The sequence below is a fragment of the Clarias gariepinus genome, chromosome 11 (assembly GCF_024256425.1).
Source record: "Clarias gariepinus isolate MV-2021 ecotype Netherlands chromosome 11, CGAR_prim_01v2, whole genome shotgun sequence".
In the NCBI taxonomy this organism is placed as follows: domain Eukaryota; kingdom Metazoa; phylum Chordata; class Actinopteri; order Siluriformes; family Clariidae; genus Clarias; species Clarias gariepinus.
Genome location: NC_071110.1, coordinates 16830129 through 16853386, shown reverse-complemented (window position 1 = coordinate 16853386; position 23258 = coordinate 16830129). Strand labels below are relative to the sequence as shown.

Below are 23258 nucleotides of genomic sequence, written 5' to 3'. Positions count from 1 at the left end.
AATTTCTCCATATCTAAATCATAGAAGGTCACCCCACTGATCTCCTCCATAACCTTTATGCTGTGATTATATATCCAAGTAGTTTATACTATATACACATATACACAAAGTATGAAGTCTTTATATGTCTGACCAGCTGACTACAGTTTTTTGGACTTCTGATGACTTGGATACAAGTGGTTTTGCTTTCTATTTCAGGGAAAAAAGTCTGCAAATTATGTCCCATTCTGAAAACAAAACGTTTACAGCAAAAATGATAGTTTCATGTACTTTATTTATTTTGTTTCTAAAATATTAATAAATATCTTAACTTCAGTGGACAAAATGCTAGTGCTGTAAACAACTCCTTAATCACTGTATTAAGACACTGAACGTTAATATTTCAATGATTCAGTCCTGGCCAGTCCAAACTCGTCATTAAAGATAAAGCCTAGGTTATTGCCAGAAAATATCATAATTTAAATGAAGTGCTCAAAGCCAAATCTTTGTGTCTACAAATTTCAAAATGCCTAAAAAAACTGTGAATTATTCCACCCAAGCACTTTACTTTTTTTCTTTTTCAGTTATTATTTCACAAACCAAGATTGTAATAAAACGTCAGTTTCTCCGTTATGCAGCAGGGTTTGGGGTACCCCATGTAACGCTGCAGTCCTCAGGTCGGAGGTGGTCCATTGACATAGCACAAGTCCAGGTGGAAGGAATGCGCCATAGAGTTGGAATGGAAGCATTGGTTGGCATGGAAGACTGATTGAGGCCAGATGACCAGCATTACGAATAGGGCTAGTAGAATGTAGAGCAGAGCTGGGGACTTCAGAACCTCCACCAGCTTTAGGAGACCTTTTGACCAGAAGTACTGTTCACTGTTGGTACTAAACAAAAAACAAATAAATCAATAAAAAAAAACATGAAAAAAAGCTGTAATTCCTAGTAACTCCACAACAAATTGATTTAAAAAATCTTTTCTTAATACTCTAATGATACTGATACCTGATACTAACGATCTTGGCCATGCTAAATCTGGTTTAGATCTAACCTCATTTTTAAGTTAAGTTGATTTTTTTTGGAAAAAAAACAGTATCCTCTTGAGGAAAAACATCACTTCATTTTATCTAATTATTCTCAATGCACTTTCTCTGATCAGCAAAAAAAAAAAAGCCAAAAAGTGACTTTTTAAAAAATTATTTCCAGAAATATGAGAATAGTATCAGCTATGAACATAATATACTGAATAATAATTTGTTATTCAATAACAAGTAAAACAGAATTGAGAACATCTTCTGCATAAGTATATGTACAGGATATGTGCACACTTCTCTGAAATAGACACACACACTAAAATTAAACAATACATGAAGCTTCAGTTCACTAAGTGCCAGTGGTAAAACTCCTCACCAGTGGGTTTTAGTGTTGCTGTCCTTCACTGATTGACTGAAGCTCAGTCTCTCCTTCATACACTAGAGGAATTGGGAGACAAGATTGTAATGACAAGATGGCAACTAGTGAAAATGAGAGACAAGATTGCAAAGTAACCCTGCAGGGGCTCGGCTGTTTATGAGCAATTTGCAATCAGACAACATTATGAGTGCAATTATATACAGAAGGTTTAGAAGTGCAAAATACATAAAATCGACTGCCTCGACACGAAAGGTGACAAATCTGCTACACCCTACTAACTCTATGTTTAATTTCAAAATGCAAAAAGGCATTAAGACATCAGCGACAGCCTACGGCGTTATTGCACGCTGGAAGAATGAGGTCACCAGGTTCAGCAAGAGATGACAAACAACCTGTGCAAGGGGTGTGGTCTAATGCATGTGTGTGCGTGTGTGTGAGAAAGAGAGAGAGAGAGTGAGAGAGAATACACCTGTGATTTTGGGTAAGGTTTGGCAGAGGGAGACTGAAGGTCACATGACACAGTGGAACACATGTTATTAGTGTGTGGAGAACAGGAGTGCCTCTTGAGAGGTACATTTTCCAGATAGTCAGCCTCCTTCACCTTCTCCCTTTTGTGGTCCTGTGTGGATAGTGATGAATAAAAGCGTGTACACTGCTGTGAAGGGCACAAAGAAAAAAAAAGCTCAGTCACAGAGCTCCCAGACACAGACATAAGAGAGCTCAGTGCATGTGACAGCCTCTCTTTGCACCAAAAAGTAACCAAAAACAAACAAAATGTGGTTTAATTAACTAATGAGGGCTTATCTTTTTTTTGTCATTGCTTCCTTCCTTCCTTCCTTCTCTCTCCATCGCGTGCACACGTCTTACTAGTGTTTTGGCCCATTACTGTTTGGTGTTTTATATTTTTTCCCACAATTACAGCAGGCTTTTAAAGAGCCAAGTAAAGCTGCCAATTAACTGCCAGCACTGAGAAATTAGGAGAGCGGCTTTGAAATTGAATTGGCTTCTCACTTGGTGCGTTTCTCCCAAGGCTTCAGCAAGCAAATGGCCTTTGCATCAGCACATTTTTTTTGTTCCCAGGAATTTTCCCCACCACTCCTTCCAGCAAATGTAATAAAAATGTAGTTTCTTTCAGACTGCTTAATGAGGGCACTGAAAAACTACTCCGATTCCTCTGTAATTATTTCCATGCTGCAACTAAAACATGGCTTCCACTGCATATAAATGATTTTAAATTTGGTGTTTACAGGCAACGTGAGTAATGAGTCATAAACAAACACAGAGGATGAAGTACTGCTCAGATGATATGACTGTATGCCTTACTATAATGTAATAAAGGGAGAAATCTCCATATGCATTTACAGCTAGACTCCAGTCTTTGCACACCATTGACACTATCTAAGCAGACGATTACGAAGTGATAAAACCCACACAGGGGCCTTTGAAGAGTTCCAAATTACCTCACCCTGGGCATTTCCCCCAAGGGCCTAAAACAATTACTTCAAAGGACCTTTTAAAATAGTCATTATGGGTGGGACCAACTGATGGACACTCTGGTGGTGGTTCAAGTTCAAGTATGAAGGATTACTTTAACATTAAAAACAAAGTAAATTTCAACTAAAAATGACAATGACTACTGTTTAAAGTGATGTATACATAAATCATTCTACTTCTAATAACTCTATTAAACTGAATTGAAAACAATGCACTTATAATAATGGATAGAAATTAACTTACCATTACTATTTGTATTATTGTCAGCCATATGTAATATTCTACTAATTACAGTATGCCAGTCACAGTTCTAAATTACCTAGATGCTATTTTTCTGTTCGCTACAGTACATTTTGGTGTTGACTATGGCAACTATGATCCTGTATATTTGTATGGTCTTGCATAGTTTTTTGCTCCTTTTTTTTGTAAAATGTATCCTATGCCTTGGGTCAGCTCTACAGAGACTTTTCTCATTCCAATGAGTACATATGAATTAGATGCAGACAAAAACATACAAGAAGATAACAGAACTAGGTAAGACATTATGCGGAGTATATAGGCCATGACTAACCCCAAATAATGTGTAAAACATTGCAATGATAATCAAGCTTATTTTATAGTAGTCTTGTCAAAAAAACTAGTAGCCTTAGTATTAGTAGTTGCAATCAATAGTAGTCTTGTCAAAAAGGAATAAATTCAAACAAAGAAGAAATAACCTGGCAGCTCAAGATATTGGTTTAAGTCTGTGAACAATACCTGTGGTGCATGGTCTGTCTGGACAGCTCTAGAGCACAGCCGGGGTGTCTGGACCAGCCAGGCACTGACACGGTCAGATTTAAAGGCTACAAGCTCAGGGGAGTGAGAGGCTGGGGTGGAAGTCTTCCAAAACGAAGAATTCTCTGGCCTCACAGTGTCTGCCAAGACAAACAAACGATACATAAAAGGGAAGCTTTTGTATAGTGTCTTGGGATTAGATTTGTAAATAGCTAGACATACATCTTGGTCATGATCTTATCCCCAAAATATTGAACTGTGCTATAATATATAGGCTTTAAAAGCATTAAAGAACCACCATTGTTTAAGGAAAAGGCCACCATGAAAGCAAATCATGTCTTAAGCTATAATTAAATTTCAAATACTAATTTTATTTGTCACATACACAGTTGATAGTGGGACCAACCTGCTAGCATTGTTTTACCAGGCACAGGGGTCTGGGGTGGAGCCATAACGTCTGAGGTACATTCAGTGAACTAAAGAATGAAAGTGTTCAGTCAAAAACTACCTTGTAAAAATAAGTATTCAAACTGCTACTAGTGTACTAATCACCAAGGTAAAGAAATCACACTCAAGGTTACAAAATTGGACACATTTGGTTCAACAACCTCCAGGACACTCTGTCAGATTAAATTACATGCAAATGACTGAAAATGAGATGGAAAACATGCAAGGGGAAGTTGTGGTCAGGAACATACTCATGACATACATGACATATACAATCCATAAACATAAGATGCATGCTGAATACCCAAGAAATGCATAAATGCACAAAAAAAAGCAAAAAACAAAAACACATATAGCCACAGATACGCATGCGCACACACTTTTTTTTTTTAGCATAACAATTCAAAGCATGCATGTTATAAATTTAGCAGTTCAGCTGTATTTTTTGCCATGCATTACCTTTCTATTATTTAATATCATTGAGTAACTGTTTTGTACATATTGTTAATAAAAGCTGTTAAAGTAGAACTTTATTTAACAAGTGCAGGAGGCTCACCGTTTGTTGTACACATTTCACAGTTCCACCTGGACTTGGCACCTGGACTTTTCTTTTCCTCCGAGGATCCTTACTTATGATCTTGTCTGTGCTGTAAATCTCTAGAAATAAAAGGTAATCTTCAATCTAACAAAGATGCCTCTTGATGTACATTATTATATAAACTATAAATCCTGTATGGGAGATGCCATTACGCAATGGGCCTGTAGATTATTAAAAAGCTTAAAGTGCAACACAATATAATCAGACTGACAAAGCAATTCATTTTTGGGAATATTGTATTTTAAAGCCTAGTATCTACCTGCACCAGAATTTAGGTAGGAAGAATCTGCATCATCATGGGAAATTGAGCCTCCAATGTCCACAGAGGGGTCCCACTCAAGGACCAGCTGCTCTGTGCAAACCTGAGAGGGGTTAACCTTGATAGGTGGAGAAAGACTGTGGTCTTTTTCACTTTCCTCCTCTAGCAATGTTTCTGAGGGACAACCAGAGTCTGGAGACAGAACCCAGTCCTCCTCAAACACCTACAAAAGGAGAGAAACTTAATATCCTTCTCACAAAAACCATATTACATGTACAATATATAAATAATACTTAAATTCACACTTTGTTCCCCCGAACATACACAAGTATTGAACTCCATTACCTTCTTAACAGGCCTTTCTTTTAATACGAAGCAGAAAATGTTATTGTTTGTTGTAACAATATTTAAGAACTTACTTTTATAAAATTATTCACAAAAAGCTATTTGCAAAAAAAAAAAAAAAAAAAGTTAAATGGATCTGACAGCTCACATTAAAATTTTTAAAAGAACACTGTGAGTGTGAATAATTTAACCACATAAGATGAATTAAGATGACTTAATTCGAAGTTACAGTAAAACCCTCTTCAATCATACCGACAATGTTTTTTCTCTAAAGTTACATTATATAGTGAACAGCGATGATTCATAATTTTACTATCCAACCTGCCTAACACTGCTCCAGGATTTGGTAGACAAAATTTCTCACGCAAAAGCTGGATCATTGTGGAAAACACACACTGCCAATTCATTACTGAATGTCCGATGTGTGACACCATAACCTTTACATGCCTGTTATAAAGTGATCATCAGTGGACTACATTTTTAGCATGATCTGCCTCAGTCGACAGAGACAATGGCCTACACAGGAAACCTATTCACATAGACAGTACATGCATTGTACAAATCATGCTTGGCTACAAGGCTGCTATTTGAAATATTCAGCGGTGCATTCATGAATTTTTACCCCAAGTTTCTTAGAAATGTGACAGTATGATTATTATTTATATAATTGTGGTGTATTACTTTGGAAGATTACAGAGAAACGCAACGGAGCACAATTACAAAATTGGAAACCCATTTAATCAAAGTTTCCCAGAACCTTTAAATTTAAATACAGCATACAGTTTAATTATACAATGATAAGCCAGAAGTTTGAATTTATCTGCCCAATATTGTGTAGGTCCCCCTTTTTATCAGTAAAACATCTCTGGCACATCAAGGCATGGACTCCAAGACCTCTGGAGGTGTGCTGTGGTATTTGGAAGCAACATATCCTTTAATTCCTCCAAGATGTGAGGCGAGGACACCATGGGTCAGGTTGGTTTGACCAGCATAACCAACAGATACTCCATCAGATTGAGGGCTGCAAAATCTGTGTGGGACATCTATTATGTTACTTAAACCATTCCGGAACATTTTATTTAGCCTTTTAGCAGGGCACCTTATACTGCTGAAAGGGAATACCATTGCTATTAGGAATTACTATTGCCATGAATAATTTTACTTGATTGCCACAACATTTAGGTAGGTGGTACGTGTCCAAGTTCACATGAATGCCAGGACTCAACGTTTCCCAGCAGAAGATTGTCTAGAACATCACAATGGTCATCTTTCTTTATAAAAAAGAAAAAGTGAAATTCCACCTTTTTTCCATTTCTGCATGACGCAGTTCTGACTCTCCCACTCTTTCAGCAGGGTACAGGAGTCAGCATGGGTGCCCTAACCAGCCTGTGTATATGCAGCCCCATACACTGCTTTTGATATCTTTTTTTACAGCAATCATTGACTTTTCCCAACAGTAGCTGTTCTGTGAAATCATACCAGATGGGCTAACCTTTGCTCCCCATGTGTATCAAAAGCATTGAGCACCCATGTTTCCAGTTCACTGATTGTCCTTCCTTTGACCACTATTAGACGCTATTAACCACTGCATACAAGGAACATCCCACATGACAGTTTTGGAGATGGCCCAGTCTGACCCAGTCGACTAGTCATCAAAATTTTGAACACTCTCATAACCTTATGCTTGTTATAATATATAATAATAATAATAATAATAATAATAATAAATATTAATTACACACATACAGGTATATACTGTATACATACATATGCAGATTGTGAGTAACTTGGTCTGCAGGTGTTTGCAAGACAAGCCAAATGTTTTATAAATTAATTTAATAAACAAGTCAAGCAAGGTCTTGATGTACGAGTAGTACGCTTTGTCTGTCGACCGTCACGTGATCACAACTGAGCCAATGGTTCTTCTCTTTCTCGCGCTGCGGAATTGTGGGTAATATATACGCACGCGTATGCATATACACACATTTATGACAGCAGTGTGGTAATGCTCACCAGTCTCATGCTAAGAAGACGTGTGTGAAGACGACCTAGACCCTGGAAGACACGGGCACAGTATAAGAGCAGATCCTGTAGTTGGTTCTCAATGACCTGGGCATCAGCTGGCTCACTTCTCTGGATCAGCTCTTCCCCTTGCTGAAGTAGTGCATTTAAGCGACCTGCACTTTCAGCCACTGCCTCCTGAAATCCCTGATACACAAACAGAGGCACAAACATGAAATTTTCATACAGTGGTGTGAAGGCCTCCAACATATTTGCTATTATTTGTATTTCTGTTTCCTTATTCTTTTTTACTTGGAAGATTAAACCGTCGTCTGGTGTTAGTCAATTTGAGCATAACAGCTTAACTTATATTATAAAAAAATATTTGTTTATTGTTTGTTAAATAAGTAAAATCAGTATCCTCAGCATTTATATTTACATTAAGTAATCAGCCTATAACTAGCCAAAAACAATAAGACCAAATTATTAATAAGCATAACAAGAGCCATCCTAGTAATTTACTTTAGTGTCAATACAGCATGTAATTTATGAAATTTTAATCAAAATGGACAGACATAATACCTTATAATCTTATATAATTTATGCCTAATTGATTTATATTACACACATCAGGGAACACAAAATGAACAATGTGGTTAGAGCCTGAAAACAGTTATGCATAGAAAAACAGAACAGGTATATCCGCCATCTATACTATGATGACTAGACAACTTGGTCGGAACTACGCTAAATCTTCAGTTTTTGTGGAATGTTCTGCAGTGATAAGGACATACCAAATGCAATAAAAATAAAGAGAAATCAGTGATCGTGTGACCTGGTCATGGGTAGCCAGTTCTCATTGATGCATATGGGGAGTGAAGGCTGGCTCATGAAATCCTATCCAATATAAAAACTGCTATAGCTCAAACTGGAAATGGTTGCAATGCAAATGCTGGTTCTAATAATAGAAATTTCTGTTTGGTGGCAAGGCGGAGGACCTACTCAATGTTAGACAGATGGTCAAAGTGTTATGGCTGATCAGTCTCTCTCCTATACAGTATACATACTATATTACACATATACACATGCACAGTATAAAGTGCAGTAATATGTGCAAATTATATGATTTGAAGTTGATTAATATAAAGTTTAAATTAGTCTTCTTATGCGTTCATTTACACACACCCTTGGAAGCATACACAGGATATAAGCATGTTCAGAATTTGCAATACAGTATTTCAATGTTTTCATGAACCTCAAATCTTTGAGTAAATACTCGCACAAACAATTTATAAATAAATCTGTTTGTACTTGGCTTGCTAAAATGAGGCCCACTGTGTATATTACTACTAATAGTGATACTAATACTAAAAAAATTCTTCCTGTACCAATCTTTTCCACACTTAAACTGATGACTGGGTTTTATGGAAAATGTTAATTTTGCAGCAACTGTTTATGCAATTTTTTGGAAGTTAAAATAACATATGCCCTTTCAGCAACCTCTGATACAAGAGGCTTTACCTCAGCTGCACTAAAATGCTGCATTTCCCCCTTTTTTCCTCAAAATTGTAGCAATAGTTTTCTGAAGGTTTTTCTTTTGTTGCATAATACAACATACTATTATATAGATGTAATATAAATTGGGGCGTGTGTGATATATATATTGTGTACAAATAAGGAACTTGTGTAGGAGCTTGCACCCACCCAGCTGAAATTCATTCGTCAGATGTGTTTAAATCACCATTTGCATCATTGCTTTAGGCAAAAATTCACTAAAATGTCATTCAGTGTCCTTAAATATGTGCCCGTTTCTATGTAACTGTACTTACAAGTGCCACCTGGTGAAAAACTGGTGTGTACCTGAAGTTGTCGCATTTTGGCACAGATGTTCATTTCGGAAAAATGCTCCACCTCAGTCAGTTTTAAATCCATGTCCGCCAGCCAGATGGCCATTTCCTCTCGCTGACTCTCAAAGTCTTCCCGCTGAACAACAAAGTGCTATAGGAAACATAGGCACAGAGACAGTACAGGACTGTTCACGTACCATTTTATGTAGTAGAATCAATGTATTATACTTAAGGAAAAAAAACAGCATTAACCTTTATAGACGTGTGTATCTAATACAGATTAGACTCTAATACAGATTAGGCTAAGAACATTTAGACTGTTGCTAAAATGTTCAACAGAAATAGGTTGTAAAGGACAGGCATGACATAAAGTTAATGAGATTAAAAGTTAAACTGGAGTCAATGTGCTTTAAGTAATGGATCTCATCGGGCAAATAGCGGTACATAAATCATTTAACATCCATCTCTAAGCAGGGGTATTGGAGTCTCATGTACCTTCAGCCGACGGCACACTGTGTCCACAGTGGTGCTGAGCTGGTCCCAACGCTGACTGCAGTCTTTGGTCATTTCTATCAGCCTGGTATTCATAACACCCCTGAACAGCCCCAACAGGATGTGGCTTGTCTGGCTCAGGCTGTCCAGCTGGGCCAAGTGCAATCTAGCCTCAGTGCGCAGACACTGGGGAGAGAATTACAACAGTTGGTTTAGAAATAAAATCACAACATGAATGGAATACCAATGCACATAAGGCTATTTTGCAAATTTAGGGACATTTAGGGACAACTGTACAGGTGGGGATAAATACATCAATGACCTCTTGCACTCACCACTGCCCAATAGTGGTTGTTAAGTATGCCATTGTCATGATTGCAGTTTGGGATCATTTAAGTTTACTTCAACTTATGGTAAAATAATTTTTACAGGGTGGCCACTTCACCTCAAACTTCTGGAGTTCCTCTTTTGCTGTGGAGTACAGCACATGGCTGGAGTTGGGGGAGGCAGCTGATTTTTCTGCCAATCGCAACCAATCATTCATACAAGTGTATTCTTTCATAAACTTGTGCCAGAGAATCCACCTCCTCTCCAATCTGATGCTCAGGTACATAGAAAAATGAGACACAACTACTGTATATAGATAGATAATTATTAATTATTATACACAACTGCTTTTTTTTTTTTTTTTACTATATTTGGTGCAATCTACACACTGTTAATAGACCATATATACAAAGAATAGCATGCTTATTTCTTTCTTAAGTTACTTACTGAACACAGCCTTCAAGGGAGAATTTGTCATTTTGGCTCAAGTCTGCTAGTGATAACCAATCCTGTAGATCGTCATGTTCTGGGTGATCTTTAACCAAGTCAGATGCTTCAGTGTGTAGACCTAAAGCATTTGGATTACTCATGCTGCCAAGGTGCTTCTGCTTGTCATTGTTTCCATCTTCTGCAAGTAAAACCTGAGTGCCTTTGAGCACCGTTTTCCTTGGCATCGCCTAGTCTCACCTGTATGCAAGAAAATAGCAGGTGAAGTCAATGAAAGTAAACTTTACACGATAGATAAATATCTGCTGTGTGCTTAAAAATAACAAATGTGGTCTGTACTTCCTCTTTCTATGTGGGTCACGTGTAATGAAAATGGATAATTAGGAGTAAAGAACCATTTCAACTACATACTTATACCAGCTTGCAATCAGTTTAAATAAGGCTATATTAATTGTGAAGTACAAGTTCTTAATGACTCTTATTATTAAGGAAGCTTTCTTAAGCTTTTGGCAATCTGTGTGCATTCCCACCAAGAGATTTGTGGCTTTTAATGTTACCCTTATTTTTTTGTGTCTGTATGATCAAACTCTCTAGTTAATTCTGCAATTAGTTTTACACAAATTTGCTGAGTACGTACTCTGTAGAAATAAATATTTATTCTGTCCTCTTAAGACAACGTCCACATATGTAGTACGAGAATAACAAATAAACAATGATGTAAGCAGGTTTGGCTTTCCAGGTTGTCCAAGGTCTGAGCTCCCTAGAATAAATTGGAGCTACATTTAGACTCTAACACTACCTAAAAAAATCCTTCTAAACTATATTTAACCATTGGATTTGGTTACCCAAAGGTTGGAGAGACTACACTGGCCTAGAGGCATTAAAAAGAGAGCTGGGAAGAAATCCTTAAATCAAGCTCCCTTTACTGGCATCAGCCCTTAAAACTGAGTACATTTCTTTTTTTTTTTTCTGTTTTTATATCAAGATTGTGCAATATACATTGATATAATTTTTCCAGCACAACCTATGCAATATTATGAACTGAATTCATTTCATTTTTACAAACTATACAAAAATGACTAAATTAAATAAACAAACAAAAAAGGACTGGCATATAGCCAAATATATATATAGCACAGATAAACATGATCTCGCATTTCTCTGGATGTTTTCTGTTGTTTCTATGACCAAAAAATGATAAATATGCTAATTTGGAGAGTTCTATATATTTGTATCATTTCCATAGTCTGTTAAATTCTGTAAAATTTACATGTTTACCTGACATATCCAAAAACCCAAATGCACAGTTTGATGTCTGAAGCATCCCTATTAGCACACACCAAAAAGGCTTCCAGATACAATAAGCATGACTTTCACTGCTATTTTTTGGCTTAATAGAATTTTTTTTCTTTTTGTGTTACTTATCTATTACTGAACTTATCTAAAGACCCTTTCTTTTGCATTCTTTTAAGGGTTTTTGCAGAAATGTGATATTGCATTGTCGTTAAACAGATTCATCTCTAGCACTGCTACAGTATTTTTGTCCTTTGTTTTCATGGGCCATTGTAGCAGTACAGTTACTAAAGAACAGTCACTACACTTGGACACAAAATTGAGAAAAATGCTTTACGCACACACGTTTACAATGTTATAGTAAACAGTTAACGTAGCATGGATGATAAGTATGCAAATGAGGCACGCGCACTGAGCTGGACCATGGGAGAGGATTACCCAGAACCCTGCAGCAAGAGGGGGTGAGAGAGAGAGAGAAAGAGAGAGAGAGAGAGAGAGAGAGGAGAACCATTGGCTGGTTGTGATTATGTAACGCTTGACAGACAAAGCATATACACACTCTTTGTATTGCAAGACATCGCTCATTTATCAAGTTAAATTAATGTTTTTTTTTGCTCGTCTTGCAAAACACTCAGACTAAGTTACTCGCAATGCAAGGTTTCACTGTACACCAGTGTTATCTTTTAAGATTAAGGGTTATTTAGTGACATTACATAGATGGCTTAATATTATTAGATTATTTTATTTACTATTGTATTCTTTAGTTAAAGCTGGTTTAAATTTATATATTTTACCCACAATATGAGCAGATTTGTTAGCATGACTTACAAAAAAAATGCTTCTGGACTTTGATACAACTTCAACCGTCAATGCCCATAAATCAGAATTGTGCCCATTACCCAAGAGAGTTACGAGGCTGCCACTTCAACCCTGAAAAGGAGGAAAGCACCAAATAGATTTTCCCTGCTTTAATACCTCCAAATGTGCCACACAGGCCACATAGGGCCATGGCCTTTGTCAATCAAAACTGCTGCACTCAAGTGTCTATAGCTATACACAGCCAAGTCACAGCCTATTTTTCAGCACACAGAGTTTAGAGTGTTTCAGACTGTGCACTATGCTAATCCCCTTTTCCAGTCACACCCCGTGCAGGAAAAATAGTACAAACTATGCCCAGGTTTAAAAACAGATTTGTCTTATGTTATAACTTGGTCTCTTCAAGCTCTCATCGGTCGATAACATAAAGCCATCATTTATCTGTAATCTATGTCTATGCAGCAAGTGTTCCACAGTGGAACCCATTAAACCATTGAAGCGAGTCTTGGGGTGCTGGAGTTGAAATCAAAATCTATGGCATTGTTTTTCTTGTCAATTCTAAGACGAAGAAATTGAGTGATAATATAAACAAATTCTACCAGAGATGGTAAAAAAAAAATTGTTAATCAATTTGTGATTCTTTTGTGTGGCAACTTGTGTATCACCAGAATGACTCCAAAATAATTTTTTTAAATAATGATTTTCAATTTTGATATGTTGGCATTTGAGATAATAAGATATTGCCGCTTATTTGTGCAATCTTAACTATTCACATGCTGGCAAGAAGCATCTTGTGTGAAAGGAGCAAAAATTTTTGCTAAGTTTATTTAGAATTGTTACAAAAACAAGAATAATATTGAATCGGCATACTCATAAAATTGTGATGCTTATAAATTTACAATTCAAATTGAACTGGCATCAAGGTATCCCAATAATATCGTTTCCGGTGGCCCCTGGCAATTTCCATACCTGTCCCTGTCCCTCCTAAACTTATCAACAGTTAAAAGACAGATGTTGGACTGCAGTAGTTTTACCCAAACATTGTTTAGTGATTTATTTTTTGTATATTTTAAAACAATACTGGAAATTCTATAAAATAGCATATAGAACTGTTATTTTAAGACACATTTACATTACGCCCTTTGTCAGTTGCCCTTATCCAGAGTGACTTACTCTTTCATCTCATTATACATTTGAACAGTTGAGGGTTAAGGGCCTTGTTTAAGGGCCCAGACAGTGGCAACTTGGTGGTGCTGGGGTTTGAATCTGGGACTTTCCAATAAATAGCACAAGATCTTAACTGCTGAGCTACTCTTGCCCTAAAACATGAAGGTCAGCTGTTGTGGAAAGGTTCTTGCAAGAATAGTATTGTCAAGTGAATTTGCAAAACCCATCAGGCACCATGATGAAATTGGATCTTATTAAGACCATCCCAGGAAAACAAGAACAAATCGTACCTCTGCTAAAAAGGAAAAGTTCATTTAGATTTACCAGCCTCAAAAATGACAAACAGCATGTCAGATTAGAGCCATAATGAAGCGTAAGTTACAGACACAACTTAATATCAACTGTTCAGGAGATCATGGCATATTTCAATTCCTTCATTATTCTTTTACAGTGTATAAAAAAAAAAAAAAAAACAGGAATAAGAAGGTGCATCCAAACCTTTGACTGGTTGTATGTACCACAACAAATGAGGTATAATCAGTCAGCAGAGCACACATGACGACACACCTATAAATCAGGCAACCCATTCATTGACATGGTTTGTTAAAACTTGTCTTTCCTGTCACTTGATTTAAAAATTGGTCTCTTTGGTCAGTACAAGCATAGATACAAAAGTTAACAACAAAGCCAAATATAAGGATTATTATTATTATTATTATTATTATTATTATTATTATGGAACCTTATCTCTCATTAAGACAATATCCAGGGGTTGGCTTTGCTTAGGCAAAGCAGGTGCATCTGGGTACTTTTCCATAACACAGCCTGCATTTGAATGAGCCTGAGATGAATAAACACTCACACTGCTGGGGATCTAGCCTTGAACAAAAGGTGAGGCAGCAATGACTCAAATCCGGTCTGCGAGACAAATAAAAACTAAATGACTCTTATTTTGGTTTTTATAGTTTTCACCAAGCAAATTTTGCAGATGTCTCTTCACTGGTGCAGTAGAACATAAACATAGTCAGAGAGATTCAGGGAATATAACTGTTGCTTCCCAATGGCATATAAAAATGACCTAATTACTCTGACTTTGAAACAACCTCTTAACACATGAGCTTAATGTGACTGTTCAGAGGGAAAAAATGCATTAGTTGCTATATTATATTTAGAAGCACAAAAAAATCAAAAGTCTAGAGCTCATTGATAAAACTGTTTAAATAATGCTGGCGTTCATTTCAACTGTCCAACCAAGAGGATACACACCAATAACCCATATCATTAAAACAACAAGATTAACACATTAACCTTGATGAATCAATTTTATACCAGTAAACTGGTAGCTGGATCATGGGCAAACATGCCTCATTCAATGCCCACAGGAATTAAAAGCAGTTCATCTGGTAGGATCCCACAAAAAAAAAAAAAAAAAAAAAAACAACGATGCAGCACAAATTGCCAAGAAAGTTATTGCTAACCATGATAGAAAAGCACCAGAATACCCAGTGTACCATAGCCCGCTGTACACAGGGCCCAATGGGCAAAGATTCCAAGACTGCCTCTCCGGCCTAAACAGTCCACAGACCCAAATCTAATCAACAGACCCAAGATGCATAAGACAAACAAGTCCGATCCATGAAAGCCCCACCCTGCAAGCCATCATTCAAAGGATCCGCTACCAATGTCCTGGTGCCACAGCAAGTGCTTGTTTATGGGGATTGAATTTTAAACACTTGTTAACAATCAGACTGGCTGAAACACCCTTTAGAAGGGTGTCCACACCAGTGTGGCCATATGGTGTACCTTATTAGTTGCTAAGTATCATATAGATAAGATGGATGTACTATATTTATAGTCACTGGACAATTTAAAGCAATCTAAACTTTGAAGTAGTATTTTATTGTCAGCTGTATGTATATGCACTTTTGAGGTGATAAAAAAAACACACACACACTGCTGTCTGTTCATAAGGAATAAGGGCAGATATAGCTTACAGGAGACCCATCTGCACTTCTAGGGACAAGCTATTAGAGGTGTTGGAGTTGTGAACCCATGCCTCATTGTTTATCCACATCCCTCCACCTCCCTCTTTGCCCACACCTCTGTCCTGCCTCTCATCCTCTCAGAGACTACACTCATTGTCTCTTCACTGCCACATGCCCAAATGCGGAACAAACAGGCCTTTCTCAGTGTCCGGACAGGGAGATGAGGTTGGTGCCAGGAACCTGATCCCCCCCCACCCCCCCAAATTCCCATGGAGACCAAGCTATGCAGAAGAAGATACATTGGGGAGAGCAACAAGTAGAGCAAGCTCATTTCAACTGCTCCTGTCTCATGGGACCTACTTAAAATACATCTTTGTCCCTTTACAGAAAATGTAGGTCCTACACATTTAACACTAACTCTCTTTACACTTGTCTTAAGTCTGAATGCATAGCCTGATTGTTAAGCAATCAGGGATTGAATATCTACTTGCAGTATTTATTATCTGCCTAAAGTCTTAATACAATGCTTTGGATTTTGTTGAAGGAATTACTTGGTTGCCTGGTATGTGCTGGATGGGTAGAGATTAGCAGTTGGGTGGAGACTAAAAGAAAAGGAGACATTCACCAAACTAGAATTATACAATCACTAGATCTAAACTTCAAGTCCATCCAAACCAGTCAATCCAGATGTAATGATGTGATATGAAGACAAAACAAAGGTTTATTTCATTATTAAACTCACATATTCACAAATGAATTCATTAAAAATGAGATTTACTGTATATTCACAGATTTCACTCAAATTTCAAGTTTATTTTTAAGCTATATGCAAAGTCAAGTCACATGGCTCCCACTAGGTCATTTTCCTTAAAAAAATCTAGATAAATCACCTTTTTCTTTTTCTTTCACATGTGGAAGGACTGGAGTTTGGGTAAATTAAGCTGTACTTCTGTTGCCAACAGGCTCATAGCAAGTGTAAAACTGAGGGAGAGTAACTGAGTCTCATTCACCTGATGGCTTAGCATTCGCTCAAGGACAGACAGCACGTTTCTCAGTGCAGAGTGTCGGTCTGTGACGTAGAACTATCACACCCTTAAGCAAGGACATTCTCTCTGGAAAAGGAGGGAGAGGGGAAGATAGATATATGGATGGATGGATAGATAGATGGATAGATAAATAAATAGTAAGAGAAAGAGGAGGCAGACAGACAATGAGTTAAAGACCAAGTGTGTGAGTGTGTGCTTTTCAATCAATTTAGTAAATGATTTGCATTAATATTAGTGTCCTAAAATGCTCAACGTACACTACCATTTAAGCCTGCAGGCAGCCCCAAATTGACACACTATTTATCACTTCATCCTTACAAGGGGAGAAAAGAGTAGAGCCACCATGGTGTTATGTTGATGAAATATGAGAACAGGTTTTCTTTTGACCAGGAAGCCTGGGATTTTTGTAAAGCAGGCCTAAAACTGGCCAATAATCACAATGAAATGGGTACTCATTAGAGCTCTATTGGAACTGAAAGGACAATTTGTTCTGGTAAAGGACAACATTCATGAAGAGGGCTGGAGGAGGGGTCTTGTTGATAGAGGAGGGCAGTCTATGGTCCAGAGTTGAATGCAAAATCATTCTGCATTGAATTATATTATTCACATGGTCATTATTACCATGTTTTTATATTTTAAACAACAACTCCATATACGTACAAACTCGTAAGCTTAAGGTGATTAAAATAGCTTTAGTTACCAAGGCTCACTAGATTTTAATTAAAAGCATGATTGAAAGCAATTGTAAATATTTAATCGAACCAATTACAGAAGTGGAAATTGATTGGAATAGACCCTGACATCCCACTCCTTCCTGGAGATTAGATAAGGCACATTTGATGGATTTAGGCAAAAGCAAATAAATGGCTTGATCCTCTTGACCCTGCATGAGCAGAAACTAAACTTTGGATCTGCAAGAGAATTCAGCCTTTAAATTAAAATGCTGGTTTAATCAAATTGACCGACTGCAGGGATGGACTGCATGTAGTATCTTGTCCTGACCATCAGGCAAACATTTGCACATAATTTCAGAGAGCCTATTTAAAAATTTCTATTTAAACTTCCCACGCAATATGTTCCTTAAAGTCATCTCAGTTCAGGATCGACCACTCTCTTAAATGCTGACACGACTGATAGATCAGTGCAGGAAGCTTTTTATCCTGATGGGAAAAAAAGCAGTATGTGACAACTGAAGCATATATCAGCACTGTACATGCATATAAAAAAAGCCATGGATTTCTGATGTCTCTCTTTTAACTGCACAAAGACTACTTAGGCAAATAAAATATATAATCTGTATTAAAAATCATTAAAACCTCAAATAATGTAAGCAGACTTACTTCTATGAGTGTTGTTTATGGAGGAATAATCAAAGTAGAAACAGAAACACTAAAAATGGATGCATGAATACTGGATAAGAGTACGTGCAATTAATGACGTTTAACGCAATGCAATTTAAATGAAATTGTGTGTTTTAATCACATTTTAATCTATTAGTAAGTTACATATGAAAACAAACATAAAAACATCGGTAAACTCAAATTTAAATAGAATGCGGTGTACTATGGCCTTCGTTGATCGCACAAAAGCGGGTTTCCGCATCATATTTCACAAGCTAAAAAGAACGAATAGTTAACGTACAATCCAAAAGGCAACTAACTAACAGGATGCCCTGATATACACGACAGACAGTTATTCGAGAACATGTGTGAATTATTATTTGAAAACCCAGCTAAAGTCATTTTTGTGATTTACTGTTTTCGACATAAAACCATTAGACATATGATATAGTGAAACGCACGCACGCACGCAGAAATTACTTTGGTACATGCACACACGCGCACACACACGCACGCACACAAAGAAATTACTTTGGCTTGGCTTTACAGACTGGATCAAATATACTCTTACACAACCGAGAATCGATTAAATGCAAAAAGGTCGAACAACAAGCTACAACATCAGCAATTATCTAAGGCCTGAGAATATATCTCATAAAAACGCCATGGGAAATATTGCTTATAGGCGTAGAACAAAAACGCGTTTCGAATGCTTTTAGGACAACAGAACGCGTTCGTATCATTTCTAAATATTCACATATAAACCCTGAATCCTATCTAAACATGGCCCGAATGTGACCAGTCTAACCATGGCCGATACTCTCGCTAAGAATAACAGTCAGGAGTAAATTCTGCACTTACTTGTAGATGCTCTCGACTTCCTGGAGAAGCTACTTTCCGTAAGACTTGATAACGAACTTAAATTGCATCCGAAAGTTAGGTTAAATGTTGCAAATCTTAATCGTACACTCGGACAACATAATATATAAACTTTTATTAAGAAAGATCACTCAAACCATACTTTACAAGCACAGGTAGGGGAGCAAGCTCCTGGGAGTTACGGGTAAGTCGAATTATCACCTGACACAGGTACTATGAAACCACGCCTCGTGGATCACGTGGTTTGTGTTTTTTAATCTCTCGTTGTTTTTTATGAAAAACCTAGTAAATCAGTAAACATAAAAAAGTAAATAAAAGTACACGATTTTCCTTCTATCTCATTAAAATACCTGTAAATATTTATCCATCCATCCATCTAGAAACCTTTGTAGTCCAGTAAGGAAATGTGGAGGCCACTGGTGACCATTGTATTTATTTCCATGTTTAAACCTCTGATAAGACCTCCGGTCAACATTCACACACGCCATGTCTGGACTGTGGGAGGAAACCAGAGTACCCAGTCCCAGAGGAAACCCACCAAGGACAGGAAGAACATGCACATCTTTCTTTCTCTCTCTCTCTCTCTCTCTCACACACACACACACACACACACAAGGAAAGAGTGCTATCCACTAACCCACCATACTATCTATATGACTTGTAATGAAAACGTTCAATAATTCAACAACCTTGCACATCATTACACACATTTCACTTATTTTTTCAGTTCTGTACAACTAATTAAATTGGTAAAATATTTTGTTAGACTTGATCAGCTGAATTCACTAGTTGAATCTTAAATTAGTGACACAATACCTATTACACAATTGTTGACACAGAACCTACACCTATAAATAGTGGAGTACGAATTTCAAATGAGAATTAATTTTAATTACATTCTAAGGAACTGCCTAACTGAATAGTTAATAGGCAATCCTCCAAAAAGCTTTGTTTTGCTGATTAGAGAGAAACAAAGGAGAAACCCTCAGGGGTATACCCTACCCTATGACAAGCACTGGCCCCAAACATGGCAAGACAGAGTCACAACATTTAGCTGCTTTGATCAGAACTGAAGAGGAGTGTGTGCCAATACCACAGAAACTCTGAGATCTGCCAGACAACCTCCCCTCATGCACCACTTACACAGATAGCCTCTATTAATCTTCCTTCTTACCCCTCCAGTAAGTATAAAAAAGTGTAGCTTTCACTCATTCCTTTCATTGGTAAGGTTTCTTCTCTGACAATTCACTGCACCCATTGGAAAAATTACGCACTCTGCTCATTATGAACAAAACACACTGTAATTATGCAATGGTGCAATGGAGTGTTTATAGCAATCACAGCCACACTGGATGCCTCCTGGTTCCACTGGCTAATAGACGTTACTGATCTGGTTTGCAAATGCCCTGGATGACACACACACACACACACACACACACATACACATATAGGTAGTTTGTTTAGAGAGGTTTTAGGCACAATTAGTCCCATTCTTTTAGCTATTGTAAACAGCTCTTTAATAAATGGGGCATTTCCTGAAAGTTTTAAACATGCTATTATTCAACCCTTATTAAAAGGCCCTCATCTTGACCCCGCAGTACATAACAACTATCGTCCTATTTCTAAACTATCGTTTATCTCAAAGGTTTTGGAAAAAGTTGTACTATCACAGTTTACTTCATACCTGGATACACATAATATTCTAGATCAGTTTCAATCTGGTTTTAGAGCACTGCATAGTACCGATTCTGCACTGCTGAAGGTCACAAATGACATTCTGTTGTCCATTGATTCAGGATCTTCTGCTATCTTAATACTTCTGGACTTAAGTGCTGCATTTGATACGGTTGATCATAATATTCTTCTGAATCGACTTGAGTGTGTTATCGGGGTGCAGGGTTTAGCCTTAGAGTGGTTTGCCTTATACTTAAAGGGGAGAACTATTTCTGTAAATATTGGATGTTTTACTTCTCCCGTTGCACCTATCCAGTGTGGTGTTCCACAGGGATCCATTCTTGGGCCTCTTTTGTTCTCCATTTATATGCTTCCTCTGGGTTCAATTCTTCGGAAACATAATATTAATTACCATTTTTACGCTGATGACCTCCAGTTATATTTTCCACTCAAATCAGGAAATGACTTTTCATTTGATCATCTTTTGTCATGTCTTAGTGAAGCCAAGACCTGGATGGCAAAAAACTTTTTGCAATTTAATAAAAATAAAACCGAGGTGCTGCTATTGGGCCCTACTGCTATTAATAACTCTATCAAAACACAGTTAGGTTCTCTAAGTAACAACCTACATGACTACGTAAAGAATCTTGGAGTCCATCTTGATCCTTTTCTTCATTTTGACAAGCATATAAATGCAGTTGTAAAGAGTAGTTTTTTTCATCTCAGATCATTGGCTAAGGTTAAACTTTTTATCTCGTCTGGATTACTGTAACTCTCTGTATGTTGGCCTACCTCAATCTACACTCTCTCGGTTACAGATGGTTCAAAATGCGGCAGCCAGATTCTTAACTGGTACTAAGAAAAGGTACCAATTAATTAACTGGTACCAATTCTTTCTTCATTGCACTGGCTTCCTATAAAATTCAGAGTTGATTTTAAGATTCTTCTTTTTGCATATAAGGCATTGCATAATTCTGCTCCAGACTATATGTGTATTTTTATCACACCCTATGTAGCTTCTAGGTCTTTAAGATCTAATGATCAGTTACTATTATCCGTCCCCCGTTCACGTTGTAAAACAAAGGGTGATCAGGCTTTTTCAGTAGTTGCCCCAAAACTCTGGAAAAGTTTACCACTGCATATCAGAGCTTCTACATCATTAGACCGTTTAAAGACACATTTTTACTCATTAGCATTTGAGTGATGTTGTGCATGTATTTTGCATAATAAATTTGTGTTTTGTGAATTTTCTTTTTAAATTCCTTTTATTTGTTTTATTTTTTGCTGTTTATTTCTATTGTAAAGCACTTTGGATCAACTACGATTGTGTTAAACCTGTGCTCTATAAATAAAATTTGACTTGACTTGACACATATATGTCTCCAAACATATGGATCTTTGGAGTGTTCATGACAATTTTTTTTTAACTTTATTCATGTGAATGATACAGCCTGTTAAACTGTGCACACAATTTAATTCAAGGTCATGAAATGAAATTATGGTGTGTGCATGGTGCAGTATGCTGTACATTGTCTGGCAAAAAGTTGCCATTTGGATATACAGAAAATGAGAAAATACTTAATAATATTCGTTTTACTGTAGTACTGCAGTGATCAATATGTTTCAGATGCAGCAATTCCTTTAATGCTACCTGTTGCAATAGGTATGTTCTCATTTGTAAACAATCGTGTCAGAAGATGTAACCTGTAGTCCTGGACGGGGTGCCAATCCATCGCAGGGCACACACACATACACACATGCTTACACATTGATTCACACACTATGGGCAAATTGGAAACGCAAGTTAACCTAATCTGCATGTCTTTGGACTGTGGGAGTAAACTGGAGTACCTTGAGGAAACTTATAAAAGAATCGACCCTGGACCCTGCATGTGCAATACATAATGGCAATAATTAGGCAGGTTACTGGTAGTTTAAAGAATTAAACTTTATTTGACTGCTATTTACATCCATTTATGGCTGTGCAATCTTCATTTACCTTTCAACTAAAAAAAACTATTTAAATACTTAGTCTGTACGTGAACAACCCTAAAGCTCACGTGCGCTTAATGCCCTTGTCCAGCATCCATTCGCTCACCCTAATAATATGGGAAGCACGTGCTCTCAACTGGTCTTCATGAAGCATGTTGGGTATAAAAGGTATACTGTAATATAAAAAAGCCAGCCGCTTATCACGGGCACGGCGTCTTTAAGAAAATACACAAATAAACCAAAACTTGACCCAGACTAAAAACAAAGTATTGGTGTAGGGCAATTACTGTGCAGAGCTCTGTCTGTGTCTATTCACAAAACCCCATACTTAAAACGACATTCAAGGTTTTCATTCTAATTTCCTAGTGGTTCTCCTGCAAGATTTTAATATTAGAGCTCTCTCTTCTGGCAGTACTTTGTACTGCACGACACATACCGTATATATTCACAAACAATAGCCTACTGTACTCAAATGCTAAACGGATACAATAGCTTAATGAGGGATTTTTTAGAGGTGCAATTTAAGGTTTGTTAGGCTAGGTAATGTGTCATAAATACCCTGCAAATGTTGCTCTTGACACGAGGCAGTTGCAAATGTTGCTTTTAACATGAGGCAGTTGTCTTTTCCAAACATAAAGAA

The 23258-nt window shown here is 37.2% G+C and overlaps 1 protein-coding gene across 4 annotated transcripts; it reads right to left on the bottom strand.

Moving 5' to 3' along the window:
• Window positions 1–257: 257 nt before the first annotated feature.
• si:ch211-137a8.2 (uncharacterized protein LOC777613 homolog) lies at window positions 258–19128 on the bottom strand. 4 transcript variants are annotated; one of them, XM_053507637.1, is made up of 13 exons: window positions 18935–19128; window positions 10427–10666; window positions 10098–10254; window positions 9656–9838; window positions 9174–9311; window positions 7326–7520; window positions 4968–5190; window positions 4667–4767; window positions 4070–4139; window positions 3646–3803; window positions 1865–2050; window positions 1393–1454; window positions 258–869 (listed from the first exon to the last, which is right to left on the bottom strand). In XM_053507637.1, exons 2-13 carry the CDS (start codon window positions 10651–10653, stop codon window positions 653–655), a joined length of 1917 nt encoding a protein of 638 aa, XP_053363612.1. In that variant the 5' UTR covers window positions 10654–10666; window positions 18935–19128; the 3' UTR covers window positions 258–652. The 4 variants fall into 4 exon arrangements, with proteins under 4 accessions (XP_053363612.1, XP_053363613.1, XP_053363615.1 ...); XM_053507638.1 differs by having other exon boundaries at window positions 10098–10248; XM_053507640.1 differs by lacking the exon at window positions 1865–2050.
• Window positions 19129–23258: the final 4130 nt, after the last annotated feature.